Source organism: Monodelphis domestica, chromosome 4, assembly GCF_027887165.1.
Source record: "Monodelphis domestica isolate mMonDom1 chromosome 4, mMonDom1.pri, whole genome shotgun sequence".
NCBI classification, from domain to species: Eukaryota; Metazoa; Chordata; class Mammalia; order Didelphimorphia; family Didelphidae; genus Monodelphis; species Monodelphis domestica.
The window spans coordinates 368,170,897-368,193,721 of NC_077230.1; the positions used below are offsets into that span (position 1 = coordinate 368,170,897).

General features: G+C 49.3%; 1 protein-coding gene across 7 annotated transcripts in view; it reads right to left on the bottom strand.

Moving 5' to 3' along the window:
• Positions 1 to 1,432: 1,432 nt before the first annotated feature.
• COL16A1 (collagen type XVI alpha 1 chain) overlaps positions 1,433 to 22,825 on the bottom strand; it is an 80,275-nt gene continuing 58,882 nt past the window's right edge. For all 7 annotated transcript variants that reach the window (XM_056795242.1, XM_056795238.1, XM_056795239.1 and 4 more), the window contains 15 exons: positions 17,719 to 17,790; positions 17,544 to 17,597; positions 16,768 to 16,812; positions 16,468 to 16,512; positions 16,091 to 16,144; positions 15,681 to 15,734; positions 12,789 to 12,839; positions 12,368 to 12,457; positions 9,523 to 9,558; positions 9,183 to 9,227; positions 8,681 to 8,869; positions 7,043 to 7,109; positions 5,551 to 5,727; positions 4,758 to 4,835; positions 1,433 to 4,064 (listed from right to left, as the gene is read on the bottom strand). In XM_056795242.1, coding sequence (XP_056651220.1) covers positions 3,862 to 4,064; positions 4,758 to 4,835; positions 5,551 to 5,727; positions 7,043 to 7,109; positions 8,681 to 8,869; positions 9,183 to 9,227; positions 9,523 to 9,558; positions 12,368 to 12,457; positions 12,789 to 12,839; positions 15,681 to 15,734; positions 16,091 to 16,144; positions 16,468 to 16,512; positions 16,768 to 16,812; positions 17,544 to 17,597; positions 17,719 to 17,790 — 1,260 coding nt within the window. In that variant the 3' untranslated portion in view covers positions 1,433 to 3,861. The remainder of the gene's footprint in view (positions 4,065 to 4,757; positions 4,836 to 5,550; positions 5,728 to 7,042; positions 7,110 to 8,680; positions 8,870 to 9,182; positions 9,228 to 9,522; positions 9,559 to 12,367; positions 12,458 to 12,788; positions 12,840 to 15,680; positions 15,735 to 16,090; positions 16,145 to 16,467; positions 16,513 to 16,767; positions 16,813 to 17,543; positions 17,598 to 17,718; positions 17,791 to 22,825) is intronic.

Consider the following 22,825-nt stretch of genomic DNA (forward strand, 5'->3'; position numbering starts at 1 on the left):
AAATAGATTTGAATCCAGGACTTCAATCCCCAGAAATCCTTGCTCCACTTCCCCAGAATGCCCTCTAATCTCACTGAATTCTCACCTGGGCCAAGAGCGGAGATGGGGTATTTAAACCTGGTTGTGAATAGGCTCGGCCCTCTTTTTACTTCCGCTTCAGAGCACACACGGCTCTCCACCTGTGAGTGGTCGTGAATAGGTTCTCTGGACCTAGACACATGCTTTTCTTACTTGTGTTTTCTTTATATTTTAATCTTCAATAAACCTCATAAAAATATAATACTCCTTGCAGAAACTAATTTCTACCTGCCTCAGTTTCCTCTAAGTTTTAATCTTTACACCATGTAAACAGAGTTTGCCATATTCCTGCCTGCCCAACTTGTCTGATCTCCATGAAGACAGAAATCTCATCTTATCCCTGCCAGAGCTGAGCAGGGTGCAAATTAGTGTCTGTTGAATGGAACGATCTTAAGGTCCCTTCCAAGCAAAGCTTTCTGATTCCAACTTGCCAAGCATCAGGAGTCCTGAATACCCTGGTTTTGTCACGATGGAATTCCCCTGCTGGGGCCCGTTTCTTCATCTGGACGATGGAGAGGAGGCGGCTTCCTTCCATCCCTGGTTCTTCTTAACTGGTTGGGAGTCAGTCATCTCAGGTTCTAGGCCTAAAGCTACAAATGTACCTGCAATGTGGTCCTGGGGCAAGTTTCTTCCTCATTTTGGGTCTCTGCTTCTGTCCCTCGAAGATGAAGGCTGTGGGAGCAGATGGCTTCGGATTTTCCGAGCTTATGGTCCTGTGAACTCCCTACTGGATGACTGGCTGGCCTCAAGCCCTTGGACAGGGCCAGAGTGGGATGGGGAGGGACCTGAGCCATCTTTCAGGCAGAAGGTCAGAGCCCCCACACAGCTGTTCAGTGATTCTTGGAGCATGGAGGGCTCTTTGTTCTGCTTAGGTTGTTTATTTTCAAGAGGGCTGTGGCAGGAGGACCAAAGAATTTCTCACAGGAGGAGAAACAATCAAATCTTTTCTAAAGACTCAACTAGGGAGGGTGGTGAAATGTGGGTGGCAGCTAAAGGGGAGGGCTTGAGCAGATGCCTCCATGGAATGCTTTACTAGCCTAATAAAAGTTCCAGGGTTGACCCTTTTAGAGTTAAAGCATAACTTGGTAATAGGAGGCTCACCCTCTGGAAAATATTACTACCCCTGGAGACAGATCAGTCCCACTGCCTCCTCTCCTAATAAAACAATCTGGCTAAGCTTCCGTTCTCAGCATCAGGAAGGAATCCTATTACCCACCACCTAGATTATCAGGGGATTGATTCATTCTGACTTGAACTAGATGGAGTCCAGAAGAATTTTTACTGCTACTTGGAGGTTGGGGAAAGGAGGGTGGAGGCAAAGAACCAAGAGAGAAAGAACACCACAACTTGGCAGTTTTGCAATATTTCCCTTCCATTATGGGAGGGTATGGAAAGTCAATTTATAAACTTTTTTCCTCTCCAGAAACCATTAACAAACAACTAAAACAAGGAATCTCACAGACATGCAAGAGTCAACAGACAATAAGTGAAAGTCAAGGTTTAAAGGCATCTGGCTAGTTTTCAATGATAGGGGAAATTGTTACTCAAGGATTTGAACTGGACAGGACCCCAAATTTAGTTCCTTTCTCTATATGCAGCTGGCAGCCTTTTCTCCATTTTATAAGGCAGTCTGTGAATGTTCAAATTTCCCAACTTAAGGAAAACTCATGCAACAGGGACAAACAAGCATAGTCTCCTCGATGTTTGGATGGGATGAAGAAAACCACCACAAAACTGAAGAGAATACCCCAGTGTGGGGAAGGAAAGCTTTCAGAGACCAGCTCCCTTCTTGGGGTTACCCCAGACCAGAATAGCTGATGAGCAAGTTTGAGAGTGGTTCAACCAATTTTCCTCCGACCACATTAGTAAGTGAAGGCAAACTCAGATCTTCCCCACAAGCCTGTGTGGTCCAAGGTGATGCAGCAACTTCAAACACCAGTGAGAGAGACCGTCACACAAAAAACTCAAATCTAGACTCTCTAGAATAATTACCATAGACTAGCAGTGACGACTCATTAAAGAAAGTGAGGAGCCATGCTGTTATGGAAGGGATTCTCTATTAAGCTGAAAGGGGATGGATTGTGGGCTTCCTGGTGGAGTTTCTCTAGCCCAGTCTTCTAGGACAACCTACTCAACACAACAGTGGGTGCCCTCTTAGTTCTATTTCTTTGGCTACCATACCCCAAGCCCACTTGGGCAAATGGAAGTTAGTCTTCCAATGGGAACGCCAACATCTGTCTCCTCACGTCCTGTATCCAAGAACATGGCCAACGCTTCCATGCAAAGATTGTGTTTGTTTTTTAATAGCTCACACTGGAATTCATGTAAATGAAGCATCCCTGACGGGGACGAAGTAAGAGCCAGCTGCATCTGTACTCGGAGTTCCAATAGAAACACTATGGAATTTGGAGGGACCTGATGGATCTTAATACACCTCTGCTTGTGGCCACCAGCTGGTCAGTTCTCACAGTATTTCAGGCCCATATAGAAAAGGGGCATTGCAGAAATCTCATGGGAACAACTTGCCAGCCTCTTTGAAAGCTCCAAGGGATTGAGATAAGTATCTGAACTTACTGCCTCTGGGGTCCCTTTGAAGTTTATCCATCACTACATAAACCTTCCAGAAAGTCAGGGTCAGCGACTTTCTTTGGAAACCCTTCTTGATGCTAGTTATTTTTGCTCAGGGCAACTGGCCCACTGGGTCAGAGGGCTCAAGCATTTGGAAAATGAATAAGGATGAAGCTGGGGCAGGAATAGAATATAATGCCTTTTTTTTGACCTGGTCATTATTACAAAGGCAGGCAAGACATGTAACACCAAACCCCATCAGATTTAGAAATGAAATGGATAGCTCCCATGTTGACAGAGACCCCGGGATGCCCGGTGCAAGCTGATTTCCAAACCAGACTCGGGTTACCTTATAAAAGAAATAGGCAGCGAGTTAGAATCCCAGCTGATGCAATTTTGCATTTCAGAAAATGGGGTGTCGGAAGCATTTTTTTTTAAGACAGGGCTAGAGATTATCGCAGGCAGGAAGTTCCACCTCATTTCCCCCGCAAGCATTCCCTAGTTGTCTCTGCCAGAGACATAAGCTTATCTTTCTCCCTTTTGCATAGGCCCTCAATCATCAGAGAGTTACTGAACCGATGAGAAGAGATAACATGCCTGAAGGCACTGCCAGGCAGCTGACTAAACTCTGGCATTCTCCAAGGTACAGGGAAAGCAACACCAGGCAGGACTTTGGTCACAGGCCACTCATGGAGACGAACAACAGGGCAAGATGGTTTTCAGAGGTGGCATTTCTGAACCTTCCTCACGTTCCCTTGCCACGCAGAAGGCTGAGCCTCGGTGCCTTTCCAAGCCTCCTGAGAAATATCCCAAGAAGGAGAGGGCAAGAGGCTCAGAGGCGCCTTGATGGAATAAGACATAAGGAAAAACTAAAGGAGAAGCTGCTGAAAAAAAAAAAGGGAAATGTGAAGTCACAGACCATGCAGAGAAACACCATTACAGACTATTTCTGGCTTGAGCACATATGACAAGGGAGATTTCCTTTCCTGAATGTGGAACAGTCTGACAGAGAACAATGACAGACATGGGATTGGAGAGGTGAGCTCTCCAATTTGGATTGGAGATGTGTGTGTGTGTGTGTGTGTGTGTTGGGGGAAGTGTTTTCTTTAAAAAATATCAACAGCAATCTTAAAAATCATTCACAACCAGTCAAAAGGACCACAGAGCTTTGGCTGTCCCAACAGAGTCCTCGATGCCGATGGCCATCACATCATCTCAACCAAATGGCCCCTTCATGCTTTTCACTGGTGGATACTGCTGCTCCATGGGCATAGCACCAAAGCAGTCTGAAGGATTACAGTGGCCCGCCTTCCCCGGCTGGCCCGTAGGGCCCGGGGGACCAGGTATGCCAGGAATGCCCTGTTGACCCATGGGCCCAGTTGGGCCCAGCTTTCCATACCCAGGGGGTCCTTGGGGTCCTGGAGGGGAAAAATGAAGAGATTATTAGGAAACAGGTCCTTTCTCACCCAATGCAAGGGCTTCCTCTGCCTGACTCCCTGGAGAAAAAGGGTGGGCAAAGAGCCATCAACTCCCAATCAGAAGACATTGCTCAGACCCTGGCTCTAATGCCTTTTAGGCATAAAGATGGCTAAGTTACTTCTCCCTGAGCCTCAGTTTCTCTCTTGTAAAATGGGGGTGATGGCACTTGTACTACCTCCTCCTCCAGGCTGCGCAGAGGAGAGTGTGCTTTGCCAGCTTATTCCTACAGAAAGGGAAGGGACTTGTATAATGCTCATTTCCCTCTGCCCCTTCCTCTGCATCGTCTGTGCTTTGCACCTTCACCCCCAGCTTTGTAGATGAACTCCTTGCCTCCCTTAAAGGCAGGAAATGGTCTTATTCATTTTTTTATCCTCCTTACTCTTAGTAGATATGAAATTGGTAAGTAAATAAGGGTGAGTCTATTATTCAAATGAGTCAGATCATTGGCTCCTGGGCAAAGGCTCTGGGCACTGTGGGCACTCAGTGAGTGCAGGGTGATGGCCTGAGCCGTGACTGTGTGAAATTCTCCCTAGGTGTGATGAAAGAAGTCGCCCTAGGAAGGGAGGAGGCCCCGCACGGTCCAGGACAATCACCTGCCCCCAGCCCCATCCGCTACTGCTGCCTCCTTTTACCTGGAGGGCCAGGGAGACCGCTTTCTCCAGCAACGCCAATGCCAGTGTCTCCTTTTTCGCCTTTGGTCCCGGGCATCCCTGAAACAAGGGCAATGAAAGTAAGAAGACCTACCTGCATGGGAAAGTGTTACACCAGGCTGGCCGGGCCGGTACAGCTCTACAGACTCACACAGACACTCTTATGTACTTTATTCACATGTACTCCTCAGAACTGCACATTGACGCTCCTCTCCATCACACACATACACACACGTACTCACACATATGCTCACAGAGTCACGGACAGGGAGAGGGGCCTCTCCTGCTCTCAACAAATTGAAAAGATGAGATGCCTAAGGAGGATTGGCACAAAGCGGGAAGGGAAGCACGTCCAAATCAGATCTGCTGGGTTTAAAATCTAGGTGGCCCAGTGGATAGAGGGCCAGGCCTGGAGTTAGGAGGATCTGGATTCAAATGTGGCCTCGGACGTTTCTTAGGTGTGTGACCCTGGGTAAGTCTTTTGCTTAACCTTTAAACTTCTTAGAGTTGTTAAGACAGAAGGGGGTTACAGTGGAATTGCACATCGGCTACGGGGGTAGGGGAGGGAGGGATAGAATATGATTCTTGTAACCAAGGAATAATGTTCTAAATTGATTAAATAAAATAAAAAAATTTAAATAAAAAAAAGACAGAAGGGAGTTAAAAAATAAAATAAAATCTGCAAGATGCTAACCCCTTTTGTCAAGGGTTCGGGGAATTGGGGACTGGGCTTGGACATCTCCAAAGAATCTATGCGCATCCCAGGCAAAGCTACCTCTCATTCCCGGCAAGCCCTGCCGGCCTTCTCTGCCGATCTGTCCTGGAAGCCCAGGAGAGCCTGGAGAGCCTGGTCGGCCTGGAGGCCCGTCCTTTCCTGGGGGCCCTGGCCGGCCAGGAGCCGCAGCCATCTCCACGGGGAACTGCATCCTGGACGTGTAGTAAGCCATACGCTCTGTGAGAAAGGACCAAAGCTTGTCATTTGCAGTCACTCCCTGAGCTGCACTTGAGAGCCCTGATCATTTTTGGTGGCAACACATCCTGGGGGCACTGCAGACATTTGTGAAGTGGCGATCAATGGAAACGGCTTTAAAGAGAGAGTAGGAGAGGGAATAAGATAAGGGAGCTGGCCCAACATTATTTATTCCTTTTACTCCTCTGTAGAGTGAGGGGGAAGAACTAGATGAGAGCTCTGACATTCTGGGTTCCAAAGTCCCTTCTGCTCTGTGGATCAATCTGGAGAGTTCCCAGAGAAGACTTTAGCCTCCAGCTCTCCAGACTTCAGAAGAAGGGAGGTAAATGCAGCACGAGGGACCTTCATTTGGATGTAAGAAGAACACGAGGGAGGTTATTACTTAACATTGTACGAGGTGACCAGGAGACGGTGTGGTGCACCTCCTGCCTTCCCTGGTGAGGGAGGAGAATAGGAGAGGCAAAGCTGGGGTGTCCATGCCGGCCGTCTCATAGAAGCTTCTGCTTAGAATTCCTCCCACACCTTGTGTGTTCAAGAAGATTTTAAGTGAAGAACCCCGTCTCCAGGAAGGCAGCCTGGAGTCAGAAGGACCTGGCTCCAAGCCCTGTTTGCTGCTTCTTGGCTGGGTGACCCTGGCAGTTTTCTTCCTCTTCCTGGGCCTCTTTGCTCAATGGCAAAATCGGGTCACACTTGGACTACACAGATCATGGGATTAGAGGACAAGCCCTTCGGAGAACCTTGAAGGCCCTGGAGATGGTGGTTATTAACAACCAAGGAGGGGGCTTCCTCATTCATCCTTATATGGCTGTGAGAGATGGAGGACAACAGGTTCTGCAGTCACACCCAGGGCCATGGAGAAGTAGAGGGAGTGGGTGGATGTGAACCGGCTGCAAAAGAGTTCTGAAGGAGAGCCAGGGGGAAAAGAGGTGATTTGGGAAGAGTGGAACTGAACAAAGATGGTGGTCTGGTCACCTGATGAGGGCAAGAGATTTTAGGCAGAGAATGATAGGGGGAATCGAGGAAGGCCTCCAGAACATTTGGGTGGACCCTGGGGCAGACCCTGGAGAAGAGTCCCTCCCACAGGAGAAGCAGACAGGGCCTGGCTATAAGCTGCATCCAGATGAGGGAAGTCCCAGATCCCGAAGGGGAAGAGCTGAACAATATCAATCAAGCCCACCCACTCCTTGACAGCTCCAAGGGGAGTGCTACTGCAGGCCAGCAGAGGGTGGCCTGGGGAAAGGGGAAAGGTTGAAGCGGTTCCCCTCTCCCACCCTGACCGCCATACATGATCAGTTACCATCAAACATTTTGATGATCTCCTGTCTGATGAATCTCTTGATTTCATCATAATTCACCACATCGGCCTGTAAGACAGAGAAAGAGAGGGAGTGAGAGGAGACAGAGAGGGAGATAGAGGCAGAGACAGAGAGAGTGGGGTGGGGGAGAAAGAGAGACAAAGAGAGACAGACAAGGAGAAGGGGAGAAAGAGAGAGACAGGGACAAGGAGAAGGGAGAGAGACAGAGAGAGAGAGAAACAGAGACAGAGACACAGAGAGAGGGAGAGAGACAGAGAGAGAGACAGGAACAAGGAGAAGGGAGAAAGAGACAGAGAGGGACAAGGAGAAGGGAGAAAGAAAGAGACAGAGACAGAGAGAGAAACAGACAGAGACAGAGAGAGAGAGACAGGGACAAGGAGAAGGGAGAGAGACACAGAGAGAGAGAGAAACAGAGACAGAGAGACAGAGAGGGAGAGAGAGAGAGAGACAGGGACAAGGAGAAGGGAGAAAGAGAGAGACAGAAAGAGACAGGGACAAGGAGAAGGGAGAAAGAGAGAGACAGAGAGAGACAGGGACAAGGAGAAGGGAGAAAGAGAGAGACAGAGAGAGAAACAGACAGAGACAGAGAGAGGGAGAGAGACAGAGAGAGACAGAGAGAGAGACAGGGACAAGGAGAAGGGAGAAAGAGAGAGACAGAGACAGAGAGAGAGACAGAGACAGAGAGAGGGAGAGAGACAGAGAGAGAGACAGGGACAAGGAGAAGGGAGAAAGAGAGAGACAGAGAGAGACAGGGACAAGGAGAAGGGAGAAAGAGAGAGACAGAGAGAGACAGGGACAAGGAGAAGGGAGAAAGAGAGAGACAGAGAGAGACAGGGACAAGGAGAAGGGAGAAAGAGAGAGACAGAGAGACAGAGAGAGACAGGGACAAGGAGAAGGGAGAAAGAGAGAGACAGAGAGAGAAACAGGCAGAGACAGAGAGAGGGAGAAAGACAGAGAGAGGGAGACAGGGACAAGGAGAAGGGAGAAAGAGAGAGACAGAGACACAGAGAGAAACAGACAGAGACAGAGAGAGGGAGAGAGACAGAGAGAGAGACAGGGACAAAGAGAAGGGAGAAAGAGAGAGACAGAGACAGAGAGAGAAACAGACAGAGACAGAGAGAGGGAGAGAGACAGAGAGAGAGACAGGGACAAAGAGAAGGGAGAAAGAGAGAGACAGAGACAGAGAGAGAAACAGACAGAGACAGAGAGAGGGAGAGAGACAGAGAGAGGGAGACAGGGACAAGGAGAAGGGAGAAAGAGAGAGACAGAGACAGAGAGAGAAACAGACAGAGACAGAGAGAGGGAGAGAGACAGAGAGAGAGACAGGGACAAGGAGAAGGGAGAAAGAGAGATACAGACAGACAGACAGACAAGGAGAAGGGGAGAAAGAGAGAGACCTCATTTCAGGCTTCTTCGGATCATGTTTTTCTTTTAAATGAGTAGCTACTTTGTGGTATTGAGAGGCAACATTTCACTGGGGACCCTTACTTCTAGCCTTGCTGGGAGCTTCCTTCCCTCCACCAATTAAAGAAGAGCTCGCCAGATACTTCCATGCTCTGCCCCAAATCTTTCTGCTCGATCCCACCACACTCACAGAGCCAGCCCTCCTTCCTCCTTACCATTGTTCCAGGCAGTCCAGGCAGCCCTGGGCTTCCAGCGGGCCCCGGAGAACCCGGGTGACCCCTCTCACCAGAAGGCCCTGGTGGCCCGACAGGGCCCATGGAGCCACTCTTGCCAGGTCCTCCTGGCATGCCAGCTCTCCCCTTCTCTCCAGGCTGGCCTTTCTGTCCTGCTGACCCAGGGTCACCCTGCAGAGGAAAGGAAGCTCCTTGTCAATACGAAAGCTGAGGAATGCCTGTCCCCTTCCGAGCCTAGGCCAATATAGATCCTCCACGTGGGCCTGGGTGGAGCAGGACCTGGCCCAAGGTTTTCCTCAGGCCTTTCTCTCTTGCCTCTTGACCTGTCTCTGGCCACTGAAGCTGCCGTAATGGCAGAGCACTGCTCTGCTACGTCTGCCTGATGCCCAGGCGTCTGACCCCGCAGCTCTTCTCGCCCAGGCCACAGGTGCCCTGGGATGGCTCCTCCCCCTAGGACAGAAGTCATAACGAGCTCTGCTCTTACCTTTGGGCCAACAGGGCCATAAGGTCCTGGTTTCCCAGGGGGTCCCTGGAAGAAAACAAAAGTCAAGGATCAGGAGACAGACATCGTTAAGGGAGCCAAAAGAAAGCATGCTGGGGAGAGGCATTGCAGCATAGGTGAGCCAGTGGCCCTGGTCTCAGTGAGAGTTCGAAGACCTCGATGGGAGGAAGAAGGCCGAGTGTGGACTCCAAGAAGCGGCCTCAGAGCAAGAGCTGGGGTTTGAGTCTGCTGGCAGAGTTCTGGTGGTGAGTGGCCTAGAAGAGGGAGGCTGAGCAAGACAGGGGGAGGAGAGGGGGCGGGGGAGGAGCCGTCGCTACAGTACCTCTTTGCCCGTCGCTCCATCCGATCCAGGCTCACCCTGAGCACAAGAGTAAAGGTAGAGTCAGGAGCCGGCCCAGGCCACCCCTCCCGGTCCCGAGGAAGAGCTTGGCCAGGCGGAGCCAAAGCCCAGGGCCCCAGGCCTGCTCCCTACTTCTTAAATTTGCTTATGACATGAAGCTGGGAGGGAGAGCGCAGGTGACTTATCTGACCACGCTGGTCTCCTACTCAATACATTCTAGTGGCTGCCTGGGTTTAAACATAAATGCCTCCATTTGTCGCTCAAAGGTCTTCACCCCCTAACCCTTCCCCATCTTTCCGGTCAGCTCTCATATGACCTCACTCATTCTACCGTCTAGCCTGACCGATCCCTGCTCCCTCTTCCTCATCCATGACACTGCCACGCTGTCCCTCCTGTCTGAAACGATCTCTTCTTCTTCCTGGCTGTCTCTTGGAATCCCTGACTTCCTTCAAGACTCAGCTCTACCACCCTCTTCGGCAGAAGGTCCTCCCGGGTTCCCCCAGAGGCTAAAGCCTTCTCCCTTCACGATTCCTGTCTATCGCAATGTACCCATTTATCCACCCTTCTGCCCAGAGAGAATGACAATTCCTTACTAGCAGCGACTGCTTCATTTTTTACTTTTTACCCTCAACACCTGCTCCAATGATTGGCCCACAGGAAGGGCTTATTAAATGCTTATGGGTTATCCCAAACAAGGGAGACGGTAGCCTTCCGCTCTGGTCAGACCTCAGCTCAATGCCTGTGTTGAGTTCTAGGTGCCACATTTGAGAAAGAACAAGGGCAAATGTGTTCAGAGGGGGGTGACCAGGATGAGACTAAAACCATGCCGTACAAAGATTTGTTAACAGGATGGGGGGGGGCAGCTGGGTGGCTCAGTGGATTGAGAGCCAGGCCTAGAGATGGGAGGTCCTGGGTTCAAATCTGGTCTCAGACACTTCCCAGCTGTGTGACCCTGGGCAAGTCACTTGACCCCCATGGCCTAGCCCTTACCACTCTTCTGCCTTGGAGCCAATACACAGTATTGACTCCAAGACAGAAGGTAAGGGTTAAAGAAAAAAAAAAACAGGATTGGGGAGATTTAGTGTGGTGAACACTGCAGAGGCATGTGTCTAAAGGGGTGCTATTTGGAAGAAATATGAGACTCTTGTTTGGCTCCTGAAAGCCAAAAATAAGAGCAAAAGGAAAAGCTTCTAGAGAGACAGATTCCCATTTAATATAGGACCCCCAAATTCTAGCTCTTCAAAAGTGGAGTAGGCTGCTGTAGGGGGGCAGGGCCTCATTGGATAAATTCAAACAAAATGTCAACGATCACCTGCTTGGGGAGGAGGTTCCTGCTCAGTGTGTGAGTCTATGATTCATTTGCCACGGCAGGGTACCGCTATGGTTAAGGAGCCTAACGCATGCCCGAGGTCATCTTCCTATCAGCTCTCCCTCCCCGTGTGTGATGTGGGGTTGCATGACACATGGGCCCATTCACTGACAAGGAAGGCTGTCGGGCTGGAATCCCAAACTCCATGCCTGGAATGGTTTTCCTTCTCGCCTTGGCTTCCTGGCTTCCTTTAAGACTCCGCTCCAATCCCACATTCTTCACGTGGCCTTTCCCGGTCCCTTTTGCCCCCACTGCTAGGGCTTTCCTTCTAAAACGACTCCCCATTTCCAATATCTACATCTTGTACGTCTCGTGATTTCTACGGCGTCTCCATGCTCCGTGAGAGCGGGACTCTGCTTTGCCTTTCTGTGCCAGGCACAGAGTAAACATTTAATAATGCCTTGTTGACAGAATGACTGATGGTTTGGTGGATCCGAGCATGGTGGGCTCGTTCATATGCTATCAGGCTGCTGCCTAGGGATTCCAGCAGAGGCCCCAGTGTTTTCTGGGTTCCTAATTCTAAAGGTTCATGGAACCACTATTGCCTTTCTGAGAGTTAAGATTACTGAAAGTACCAAGAGAGGCCAGTGGCCCAGAGGCCAGGAAAAGTTATGTAGCCCAGAGAGCAGTGGCAACGCCCAAATGTTTACTGTTAGTTCACTGTCTGTAAAGGTTTTCCACAGTTAGAAACAGCAGAACACATCAAGCGAAGGATCTCTCCCTTGGACTGGGAGCTCTCCAGGAATAAGGGGAAAATGCCTTTTCTGTTCTTGGTGACACGCCTGCCCAGCCCAGGCCTTGGTGCACACTGGGTCGTGGATCTGCCTTTATATCCCTATGGCAACTCCAGTTTCTTCTAGGTTTTACAGTTCATGAAGGCCTTTCCTAACAACAACCCTATAAGATAGGAGGCACAAAGCTTGGAAACTGAGGCTCAGAGAAACTACTTCTGCGCTCTCACTTGGTTAGGATATGGTAGCCCCTGGCTTTGAACCCAGGTTCAAATCTAGCCTCAGACACTTTCTAGCTGTGTGATCCTGGGCAGGTCACTTACTTTAAATGTCTAGCCCTTACCACTTGAATGCTTTAGAATTGATATTTAGTATTGATTCTAAGAGAGAAGGTAAGAGTTCTTTAAAAAAAGAAAGAAAGAAAGAAAGAAAGAAAGAAAGAAAGAAAGAAAGAAAGAAAGAAAGAAAGAAAGAAAGAAAGAAAGAAAGAAAGAAAGAAAGAAAGAAAGAAAGAAAGAAAGAAAGAAAGAAAGAAAGAAAGAAAGAAAGAAAGAAAGAAAGAAAGAAAGAAAAAGCCTGACTGCATGGGCCCTGTCCAGCTTCCCTTATTCTGGTAATAGTTGTTGTCAGAACTTCATGCAAAACATTCTTGGTATTGAAGACTAAGAGATGAACTGGACCCTTACTTCTCAGCGGTCACATGGCCCTTTCCCAGCCAGGTACTTACTGGGGGTCCAGGGTGCCCAGGGGAGCCAGGTTCACCTGGAAGACCTACAAGACCTCTGTCTCCTGGGGCTCCCCGATCTCCTTTGAGTCCCTGGAGAAGAGAAGAGACAAGAAGGGAGAAAACGTTTCATGAACATTCACTAAGTCCCACTCCTATTCCTTCCATTTTCTAATGAGTAATTATGGGGAGATGGTGCAGGGCTCCCCATTCTTCTCCATTTTCTCTATCAGTGGATGGATGCACGCATGCATGCATATGTGTGTGTGAGATTGAATATGCATGCATTGGGGAGCAGAGGTACCCCAGAGGCTGACACCAGATGGCGTGGAATGGGGACAAAAGGTTTCTTCTTCCCTCTATTCATGGTTGAGCTAGGCAGGCCTACTGGGAGGGAAAATGAACAGGAGTAATTGGTACTTACAATTCCACTGATCCCAGAAGGCCCAGGCTGACCAGGAGAACCAGGGGGACCCTAGGGAGAGACAGAGAAAGAACGAATTGGGATGGAAAAGGCCAGCTGGGAAGGCTCACAGGAACACTCCATAGCCCAGCAATGGAAAGGAAGGCACTGATGGTAATGAAAACAATACCTAACATGGCTGTGGCTAAAAAAAGAACTGCTTCCTATTTCCTAAATCTGGGACTTCCTCCTCATTGTCTTCCTGGGAAGCAGGCTGGGTCAGAATTGGCTTATCCATTTGGAAAAGAGACTACCGTTGAGCCCAAGTCAGCGAGTTCAAGTAAGAAAACCAATTATGGGATTTACAGCTGGAAGGGAATTTAAAGGTCCTCGGATACAACTCTTTTCATTTCACAGATGAAGAAGCAGCGGTCACTTGCCCAAGATGACCCAGCTTGGAAGGAAAAGAAGTAGGACTAGAATTCGGGTCTTTTCTCCAAATTCGCTGCTTTCTTCATTATACCAATTTCTTTGGAACTTTCCTTTGCTCCACCAGAATCAGCCTTACAATCCTCCTCCTCCTCCTCCTGGGAGGGGGAAGGTGGCAGCCAAGGTCCAAGAAGCATCAGGAAATAAGGAGAAGGCTGAATGCTGGTGGCTTGAGGCGAAGTGCTGACAGTGTCTCGAATCCACCCTCTCCATCTCTGTTCCGGCTGTCCTCTGTTTTACTCTCATTGTTTAACTGGATTATTGTACTAAGTCTCTCCTGACTAGTTTCACCTAAGCTCTGACCAGAGAACTGGACAACATCGAGGCTGGAAGGGGCCTCAGAAGCTATCTGGGCTCAGTTCTCTCATTGTACAGATTGTGTAAAAAGCCCAAATAAGGAACTTGCTAAAGGTCCAAAAGGTAACCAGGGGCAGAACCAACCTGTCTGCTGTCCTATACATTTCTGCCATGTCAAAATGGCCTCCTAATTGTCCCCCTGCCTCACGCCTCTTCAGTCTGCCCTCCATACAAATGCCATCCAGAGGTCCTCTAATGCAAATCTGACCTTGTCACCTCTGTTCAGCAAACCTCAGTGGCTCACTATTGCTACTAGTGTAAGATATAAACTCTCTCTCTCTTTTTTTAACCAATACTGTGTGTTGGTTCTAAGGCAGAAGAGCAGTAAGGGCTAGGCAATGGGGGTTAAGTGACTTGCCCAGGGTCACACAGCTGCGAAGTGTCTGAGGCCAGCTTTGAACCCAGGACCTCCCATCTCTGAGCCTGACTCTCAATCCACTGAGTCACCGAGCTCCCTCTTGTTTGGGTTCACAACCTGAACCCAACCTGTATTTCCAGTCCTATTTTGCCATCTGGCCCAAGGGACCCTCTCTGTGTCCCTCATGCCTAGCACTTACCTCTTCTTTGGGTGCCTTTGTAGTTGCCATCTCCTAGGCCTGGAATGCTCTCCCTCCTCTCCAAGTCTCTTCAGGACTCAGCTCAAGCCCCACTAGCTCCCTGAAGCCTTCTCTGGTCCTCCCATTGCTAGGATTCTCCCTTAAAGCTATCTTGCAATCACTTTGGGTTTATTCTGCATGTGCTTATATATGTCGGCATTGTTTCTCGGGGGGAAGAGGGGGCAAACAACCTCTTCCCTTGAGGGAATATTTGAAAAATCTTGCTTTGCATAAAGACTGGCACATGGGACCCCTCACCACTTTGTTCAATGATTGATGAAATCCTTCCCCATCCTTTAATAGATGGCCAATTTCACGACACCCCCCAGAAAAGGAAGTGACCTCTCCATCCCGACTGCCCTAGGTGCTCGCTTTTGTACCCTCATGAGTATAATAACATTACGCCGCTTGCTCTGTAAGGGTGGAGGTCAGTCTAGACAATTACCTCAACATTTCAAGATGCAACTAGATCTTGAAGCCTTTAGCAGGCGAGAACACATCAGTCCAAGCCTGGGGCACTGTCTTGGGCTGCTCTGCCGACTCCTCTCCAAGAATCCTGGGAACTCATTCCAGCCCTGAAGGACTGAGTCTCCCCCTGGAAGTCCCCTCTCCCTCGGCTGCACGCGTTCCTCCCAGCAGCCCCAGTTTCAGGAGACAGTCGGGGCTCAGCGGCCGTGCCTTCCTCTGCTGACTCATCCCACGGGCCGTCCACACTGGGGCCCCCAACCCTTTCCAGCTCTCTTTTCTGTGTGGTCTCTCTTTTAGAATGGGAGCTCTTTAAGGACAAGGACTGTCTTTCTTTCCCCTTGTATTGGTATTCCCGGCACTTAGCCCATGGATATGTGCCTGGCACATAGTAAAGGCTCAGGAAATGCTTTCTGACTTGACTTGACTTGACCTGACGGGAAGCCTGTCAAGATCGGCTGAGGGACTCGGGCTTGCCCTGCGGTGCTTATAGAAAACCATTCAGTTGGGCTGGTGAGACTCGAGTGAGTGGCAGTTTAGGCGCAGCCTCTGAGCAGGAGTCTCTTAGGGGATGAGAGGGCTTCTACCCCAGCCGCAGGCTCCTGGAGAGTCTGGACTTCTTAGAATTGTTATTGGGGTCCGATTGCATACGTGTTTCATCTCCCTCCTCAACGCTGAGCTTCTGGAAAGCCACGTTATTGCTCTCTCACTCTACAAGACGCCCCCCGTACCAGCACAAGGCCTGAGAAGTAGCAGGACAGCGCTGAGCTCCTGAGTGCCCGTCTTGTGGGTACCCTTAGAAAAAGGGAACCTTCCCAGCCCGAACCCCACTGCTTATTTATATTTATATAACTGGGGAGGCTGAAGAAGAAGCGAAGCGCTTTTAATGGCCGCTGCCTCGGAACCATCCCACCCGGGGGCCCCATCAGCGGTCCATGTTGCCATGATGTTACTGCTGACCCCCCTCCCCCTCAAGGCTAGGACCCTCTCCTCTCTGCCAACTTACCGCATGACCGGGGGGTCCGGGTCTTCCCTGTGGCCCCATGGGGCCAGGATCACCCTACAGGACAAGGGAAAGGGAAGAAACGGGAGAGTTAATTCGCACCCACAGCTAATTCTTCTCCTACACCGTACATCAGAGGGATGTGTGCAAGAGACCAGGCAAATTCCCCTTGCGACGGCCAGCGCTGGATTAGATGGGCGAAATCGTCAAAGACGAGGCGAGAGGGGGCAAGGCGGAATGACGACAGTAGGCTGGGCAGCTGGGCCCGGGAACAGCCGAGTTCAGGCCGCTGAGAGCCTGGAAGCCGAGGGCTCTGGGTCTGGGTAAGTGCTACCTTGGAGGGCTAGACGTACTCGGTGCCTCCGGAGAATGCTGGCATTCAAACAGTTTGGCAGAACAGAGCCAGGCCTTACCTCAGATCCCGGTCGTCCATTGCTGCCAGGAGGACCTGGTTTACCACAGTCACCCTGGAAGAGAAGAGAGCGGCTGGAGCCCCCAGGCCCGTGTGTCATGGGCCTCCCTCAGAAGCCACGTGTCATTGGCAATGGTCAGCCCTGGCCAGAGCCTCCAGAAGGGGACTCCTGTGGGCTGGGGCCAGTGAGGGAAGCAGCAGGGACTATTCTAGGCCTTAGAGCTGCATGTGGCATGGTGGGAAGAAGGGGGCAGAGAGATCTAGAATGCCTAAAGGATGACAATGGGCATTCTTGGGTTGGCTGGCACCTCTACCCAGTGTCAGGTCACCAGGGAGAGCGTAAGAACTCCCAACAGGAAGGGACACCCCACTACTCACCTTGGGCCCAGGGAGGCCTGGATGTCCTGTTTTTCCCTTGAATCCCTGGGAAAAAAAGAGAGGTCATTCTCAAATAAGAGGAAGACCTTCTTCTGTGTACTCTTTCATTAAACAGCAAAATCTAGAATCATGTCTTGTGGCTCTGAATGCAACAAGTAGATGGAGGCAGAAAGGCCAGAGCCCATGGCTTCCCTTCTTAGGAAGTCTTTGAGTGGAGACCTCCGGCCTTTACTTCAAGCTTCCTTCTGCAGAGATCCATTCATTCTAAGTGGCCTGATTTTATTGTGCATTTCAACTTACCGGAAGCCCCATGAGTCCTGGGGGTCCAGGAGGACCAGGGTCCCCCTAAGGAAAGAGAACAAGGGTATCAGGACAGAGGTCTGGCCCAGTTATGTCTGCCCTGTGAGGGTCAGAAACCCCCTCCCTTCCCACACTCCTGGATGAAGGGGACGTGGAGTGTTGAATGGGAGATAAATGGACAATGACTTGAGCCTTGACTAGGCATCAAAGGACTGGGGTCCTGGCCCTGGCTTTGCCATTCCCTCCCTCTGGCTAAATCTCTTCTGGCTGGGGCCCAGTTTCCCCGTCTATAAAGGAGGCAAGCAGCTGGTCTACATGAATTTTGAGGTCCCTCGCAGTTGTAATGCTTTAGGATTCCATCCCACGTCCCACTTCTCTGATGGAAGCCCAGTAAAACCAGACACAAGGAGATGGGGTTTGTTCCAGGCCTTTGAAGCCTGCAGCCTGATCTTGTTGCGCCTCACTGTCTGGTTTCTTTGGTAACTTAGGCAATCATTCATCTTGCTTCTTGTCTTGGTTTCTGGGAGGACCAAAAAGCCTCAGAAAAACAGGAACTTCCAGGTGCCTAAGGACAGCCGAAGCTCTCACCAGGGAGATCAGGAAAGAAATGGAGCCTCTGGAATCTATGGCTTTGCCAAAGGCAGAGGATTCTTGTCATGATTAAACCCCAACATCTAGAGGGTTCTAAGACTTTATTTTTTGGTAGGGACTGGAATGAGGGAGGAAGTCTGACCACAAAACTTCCCAGTCTGTCTTATCCACCATCTTCATCTTACCCTCAAACCAGGTTTCCCATCCTTTCCGTCTAGCCCCTCTAGGCCAGCAGGACCCTGAAAAGTAGAGAGACGTTAAGTGTTCCACGTGCCCAGGACAGGCACAGGATTGGTGAAGGCCACAGGGAATGAAGCTGCTCCCTTCCCCCAGGTATCCTGGGACGAGTGAAGCCCTTACCTGTATGCCAGGGGGTCCGGGAGGTCCTGGAGGTCCTGGCATGCCTGAGGGTCCTCGAATTCCTTCACTTCCCTGCAAAACCCCAGCAAGAGTCAATAGAGCCTACTTACCCTTGGTAGGGGTGGGCCTGGCCCAAGAGTAGTATAACTTATGACTACTGGAAACCAGGGTTCTTGTTCTAGATAGTGGTTAATAATAACTTACATTTCTCTAATATTTTACAGTTAACGGTTTTGTCTTTCCCCAACACAACCCTGTGAGGAGGGTAGGGTAAATAAATATTGTTGCCCCCATTATACAGATGAAGAAACCAAGGACAAAAGTTACCTAAGTTCACACAGCTATTAAGAGTGAGCTGGAGCTCTGACTTGGGTCTTTTGATTGCAAATCTAACTCTCTTTTTACTACTCTACCTTCCCTTATTTTTTTTAACCTTTCATCTTAGAATTAATACTATGTATTGGTTCCAAGGCAGAAGAGTGGTAAGAGCTAGACAATGGGGGTTAAGTGGTTTGCCCAGGGTCACACAGCTAGGAAGTGTCTAAGGCCAGATTTGAACCTAGGCCTCTGTCTCAATCCACTGAGCCACCCAGCTCCCCCCATTCCCTCTATTTTTTTCTAAGCTATGTTGTGGGAATAAGGAAACTCACAAAGAGGATAGCATCACTTCTAGGGATGAATGGAAGAAGAAGAATAGCTGAGAGAAGGAAGAACTACTCAATTCTTATTTTGCTTTTGTTTTCTCTGCTGACAAAAATGGGAAGAATGGATCAAATATGGTTAAAAGGGAGTTGAGACTCAAGATTAATGAGGAAATGGTAAGACAACTGCCTTTTCATTAAATTTGAATCATTAGGCACAGAAAAAGGACTCCATACAGTACCAAGTTAGCAGGTATAATTACTTCATAATTTTTAGTAATCTGTGAAAGATGGTTGGCAATGGGAGAGGCACTAAAGGCCAAGAGAAGGGCAAATGCTATCTTGAATTTCAAAAAAAGGAGGAGTAATAGAGTCTGAGGATGATTGGTTAGCTTGACTTGGGTTCTAGTCAAAATTCTAGAACTTATTACTAATGGGATGCTTCCTGAGTGTCTAGAAAGGTCAGTGGTAACCACCATAGGCGAGCATGACTTCATGCAAAACAGGTTATGCCAGATGACCCTTGTTTCCTTTTCTGATGCGACTGCTAGACTAGTAGGGAAGGGAGATGTCATATACATGGTATACCTATATTTCAGTAAAATATTTGACAGTTTCTCATGATATCCTAGTGAATAAGAAAAGGGGATATGGGCTACATAACAGTATAATTAGGTGAGTCAGAACTAGTTAGACCCAAAGAGTAGCAATTAACAAGTAAATGTCAAGTTGGGGTGGGCTTTTAGTAGAGCACCCCAGGGGATCTATCCTTGGTCCTATGCCAAAATTATTGACTTAAATGAAGAAATAGGTGGTGAGCTTATCAACTTTGCCAATGACATAGATCTGGAAGGAATAGCAAATGGTGTTGGATAAAAGCCAGGATCCAAAAAAATCTCAACAGGCTAGAACAATACTGGGCCAGGTCTTATGAAATGAAATGTGATGAATGTAAATATTAAGTCTTATCCTTGGATTAAAAAAAATTACCTGGGGCAGTTAGGTGGCTCAGTGGATAGAGAACCATTCCTGGAGTTGGGAAGTCCTGGGTTCAAATCTAGTCTCAGACATATCAAAGCTGTGTGACCATGGGCAAGCCACTTCACCCCAGTTGCCTAGGCCTTACCACTCTTCTGTCTTGGAACTGATACTTGGTATCCATTCTAGCTCAGAAGTTAAGGGTTTAAAAAAATTACTCACACAAGTGAAGGATGGGGGAAGGTGTGGCTAGATAGCAGTTCATCTGAAAAGGATCTGGGGGTGTTAGTGAACTGGCAGGAGAGTGCCATGGCAGCTGGGACAGCTACTGCAACTCCCAGCTGTGTTAAGAGGCTTAGCACCTAGAAAAGGAGGAGGCAGTTGTTCTGCTAGACTCTGGCACTTTAAGACCCCTTCCAGAACACCATGTTCAGTAGTGTGTGTCACAATCTAGGAAGAGTACCAAACTAGTAAAGCAAATCCAGAGGAGGGCAGCCAGGAAGAAGAGTGGACCAAAGAACATGGTGCCCAAAGATTAGTAGAAGGAACCATGGATGTGGTGCTTGAAGAGAAAGCAGGTGGGACATGGCAGAGAGCTTTAAGTACTGGAAGAACATTAGGCTGGAGCAGGCTCGGATTGTAGGAGTGGGAGCAATGGATACAAGGTACAGATTGGGGCTCAAGGAGTGGTCTATGGAATGGGGTGGTCTTGGGACAGAAGAATTGCCTCCCTCCTGGGGTGCCTCCTACCTGGAGGTAAAGTGGGAAATGGAAGAGAAAAGGTTCTTTGTCAGGTATAGGCTGGATTGACTTCCAGATCTGAGGTTTTGTAACAGGATGCTCTCCAAGGTCCTTCCAGCTCTAACAATCTGCATTCTCTATTTTAAGGTCCTTTTCAGGCTCTGAAATTCTGTATTTCAATGTCCCTTAAGTGCCTATCTAAGGCAGCCCCTCTCCTCTGGGCCTGTGCTGTTAGGCACTGCAATGTCTGTTCTAGCTGAGAGGGGGCAGCACAACTCTAGAAATATCTGTGTTCACTCCCCCAAACCGTGGCCTACCAGGGGGCAGAGAGCAGCTGCCTAGGCTTCTCTGCAAAACTCACTTGATTATAGTAGGGGCCAGGGAGGCATGGGATCCACCAGGCCAAATCACTCCCTATATAGAGAAGAGAGTGACTCTGCTCAACACGTCTGGACGTGTATCTCCTCCTCCTAGACAAGGGCAAGGTCTAAAAAGAGGGGAGGGGAGTGAGAGGGTACCCCAGGGCAGAATGTGCTCCAGTAGGAGGAGAGGGAACCATATGAAAGCAAGAAGGAAATGCTCTTCTCCTTTGGGAAGGGGGAGGCGATGATAGAGACAAGGCAGCCAACCGCTTGGCTGCTTTTAAAGCTTTATGCTATGGGTGGGTCACAGGATTCTGTGCTGACAGATTGGGAGAAATAACTGCAAAAGAGAAAAGCATCCCTTTTCTGCAGTCAGCATCACTTTTAGCCTGTCTCTTGCTTCTCTTTCCCTCTCCATCTCTCCCTCCCTCCATTTCTTCCTCTCCTCTTTCCCTTCATTCTTCCCATTTTCTTTCTCTCCCTTCCTTTCTTTGTCTGTCTGCCTCTCCCTCTTTCTCCCCCATCTTTCTTCCTGCCTCTCCTTCTTTGTCTCTCCCTCCCTCCCATTCCTGTGTGTCTCTTCTCCAAGTCTGTCTTTCTCTCTTCTCTCCTTTTCTGTCTCTATGTCTGTCTCTCTCTCCTCTCCTCTCTGCCTCTGTCTTTTCCCCCACTTCCAAACACCCACATACATAGTTCCTTCCCAGCTGGCTTAGGGCCCTGGACTCAGGAGCCTCCTCTGGTTACCTTACTTCTCCCCTACCTCCATGGTAGGATAATTGTCCCTGGTCCATCTTAGAGCCCTTGACTCTGGATTCATATGACCTCCCTCTTGCAGGTCCTTATTGCTGCCAGCTTGAACTCCTGCCCATACTAGCTCCCTAACACATTTTCCCAGCTCTATTCTTCCCCGCTACTGGCCACCCTTGTTGCCAAGAATCTTCCTTGTATACAGGTCTGTTCATGTTAACCTTTTGCTCAAAACCATTTGGTAATTTCCTGCCACCTAAAGTAAAGTTCAGGCTCCTTTGCCTGGCATCGTAGGCCCTCTATAATCTGCACCCTTCTTTCTTTTCTAGCTTCATCTCATGTCCCTTTCCCTTTCCGGATATTTTCTTTTCTGGCTAAACTTGACTCTCTTCATTTCCCATACTGGCCTAGTGCTTTGGGTTTTTTTTGGGGTGGGGTTATACTATTCCTTATGCTTAGAAAGCCCTCCTTCCCTGCTCTCACCTGTTGGACTTTTTCTTACCCATCATGCTAAGCCCAAGTAAAATGCCTTTTCCTCCAGGAAGCCCTTCCTGATCTTAGGAGCTGAAAATAACCTTTTGCCTTAGAACTCATCTAATCCTCAATTTGTGTTTTGTTTCCCTTGAATGCTCTTATGTAACACTTCATGCCAGAAATCAGTGTGGTATTTTGGCAGGACACTCAGAGTTGGGAAAGAATCAGATTCTTATCCTGACTCAGGCATTCACTCTCATGTGATCCTGGGCAAAGCATTCACCTTCATAAGCCTCAGTTTGCTTTCTCTCCAATGGGAATACTACTACTTGTGCATGACCTATCTCCCAGGATTACTGGGACAGATGTAAACCCTGGCATACTGTCTAAATGAGTCGTTACTGAGGTGCCCCATCTCCATACTAGACTGTAAGCTCTAGCAGGGTCGTCCTATCTAAACTTCTTATTTCCCCCAGCATCCTGCACAGGAGATGTTTAATCAATGTGGAATTGAGCCCTCCCTCCACCCCACCCCTCAAAAGTAGGTCAGACCTGGGGACAGAGGAGCTAGATGTTTAGAACCCCTAAGGAAAGACCTCAGAGAGCAACTCTGTTTGCTCTCTGGGACCTAGAGGAAAAACTGGGCTCAGCCAAGGCCCATCCCTCCCTCTCTCTATTTTTCTCTTTCAGGGCAGAAAGGCAGACCCTGTAAGGAGCCAACTGGAGGGGGCACAGAGAGGCGGGACTAATGCTCAAGCCAAAAGGCCTCCCAGGGCTTGGCCTCACTTTTCCATCCCACCCCCTTCTCTTTGCAGAAGCCTTTTCACTCAGAATATCTGGCCTTCTACCACTTTCCCCCCTTCTCCAAGCCCTCCTCCCCCCTCCAATTGGCAGCCGCAAGGATTCAAAGCCCCTAACCCAAACAACCTCCTCCCCCACCATCCCAATCCTCTTTCCTCCTTTACCCATCCCAGAATCCATCTGTTTCTTCAATCCGCCAGGGCCCTTCCCCGCTCCTCCTTCCCTCGCCTTTCCTCGCATACCACGGGGAAGTGTCTTGGTATCTGTTTATATAACTTGGAATGGCTAATAGAAGAAATCAGCCAAACTTCTGGTGGCTCTGAAGGGAAGCTTAGCTCATAAGCCACCCCGGCTCCCACCAGC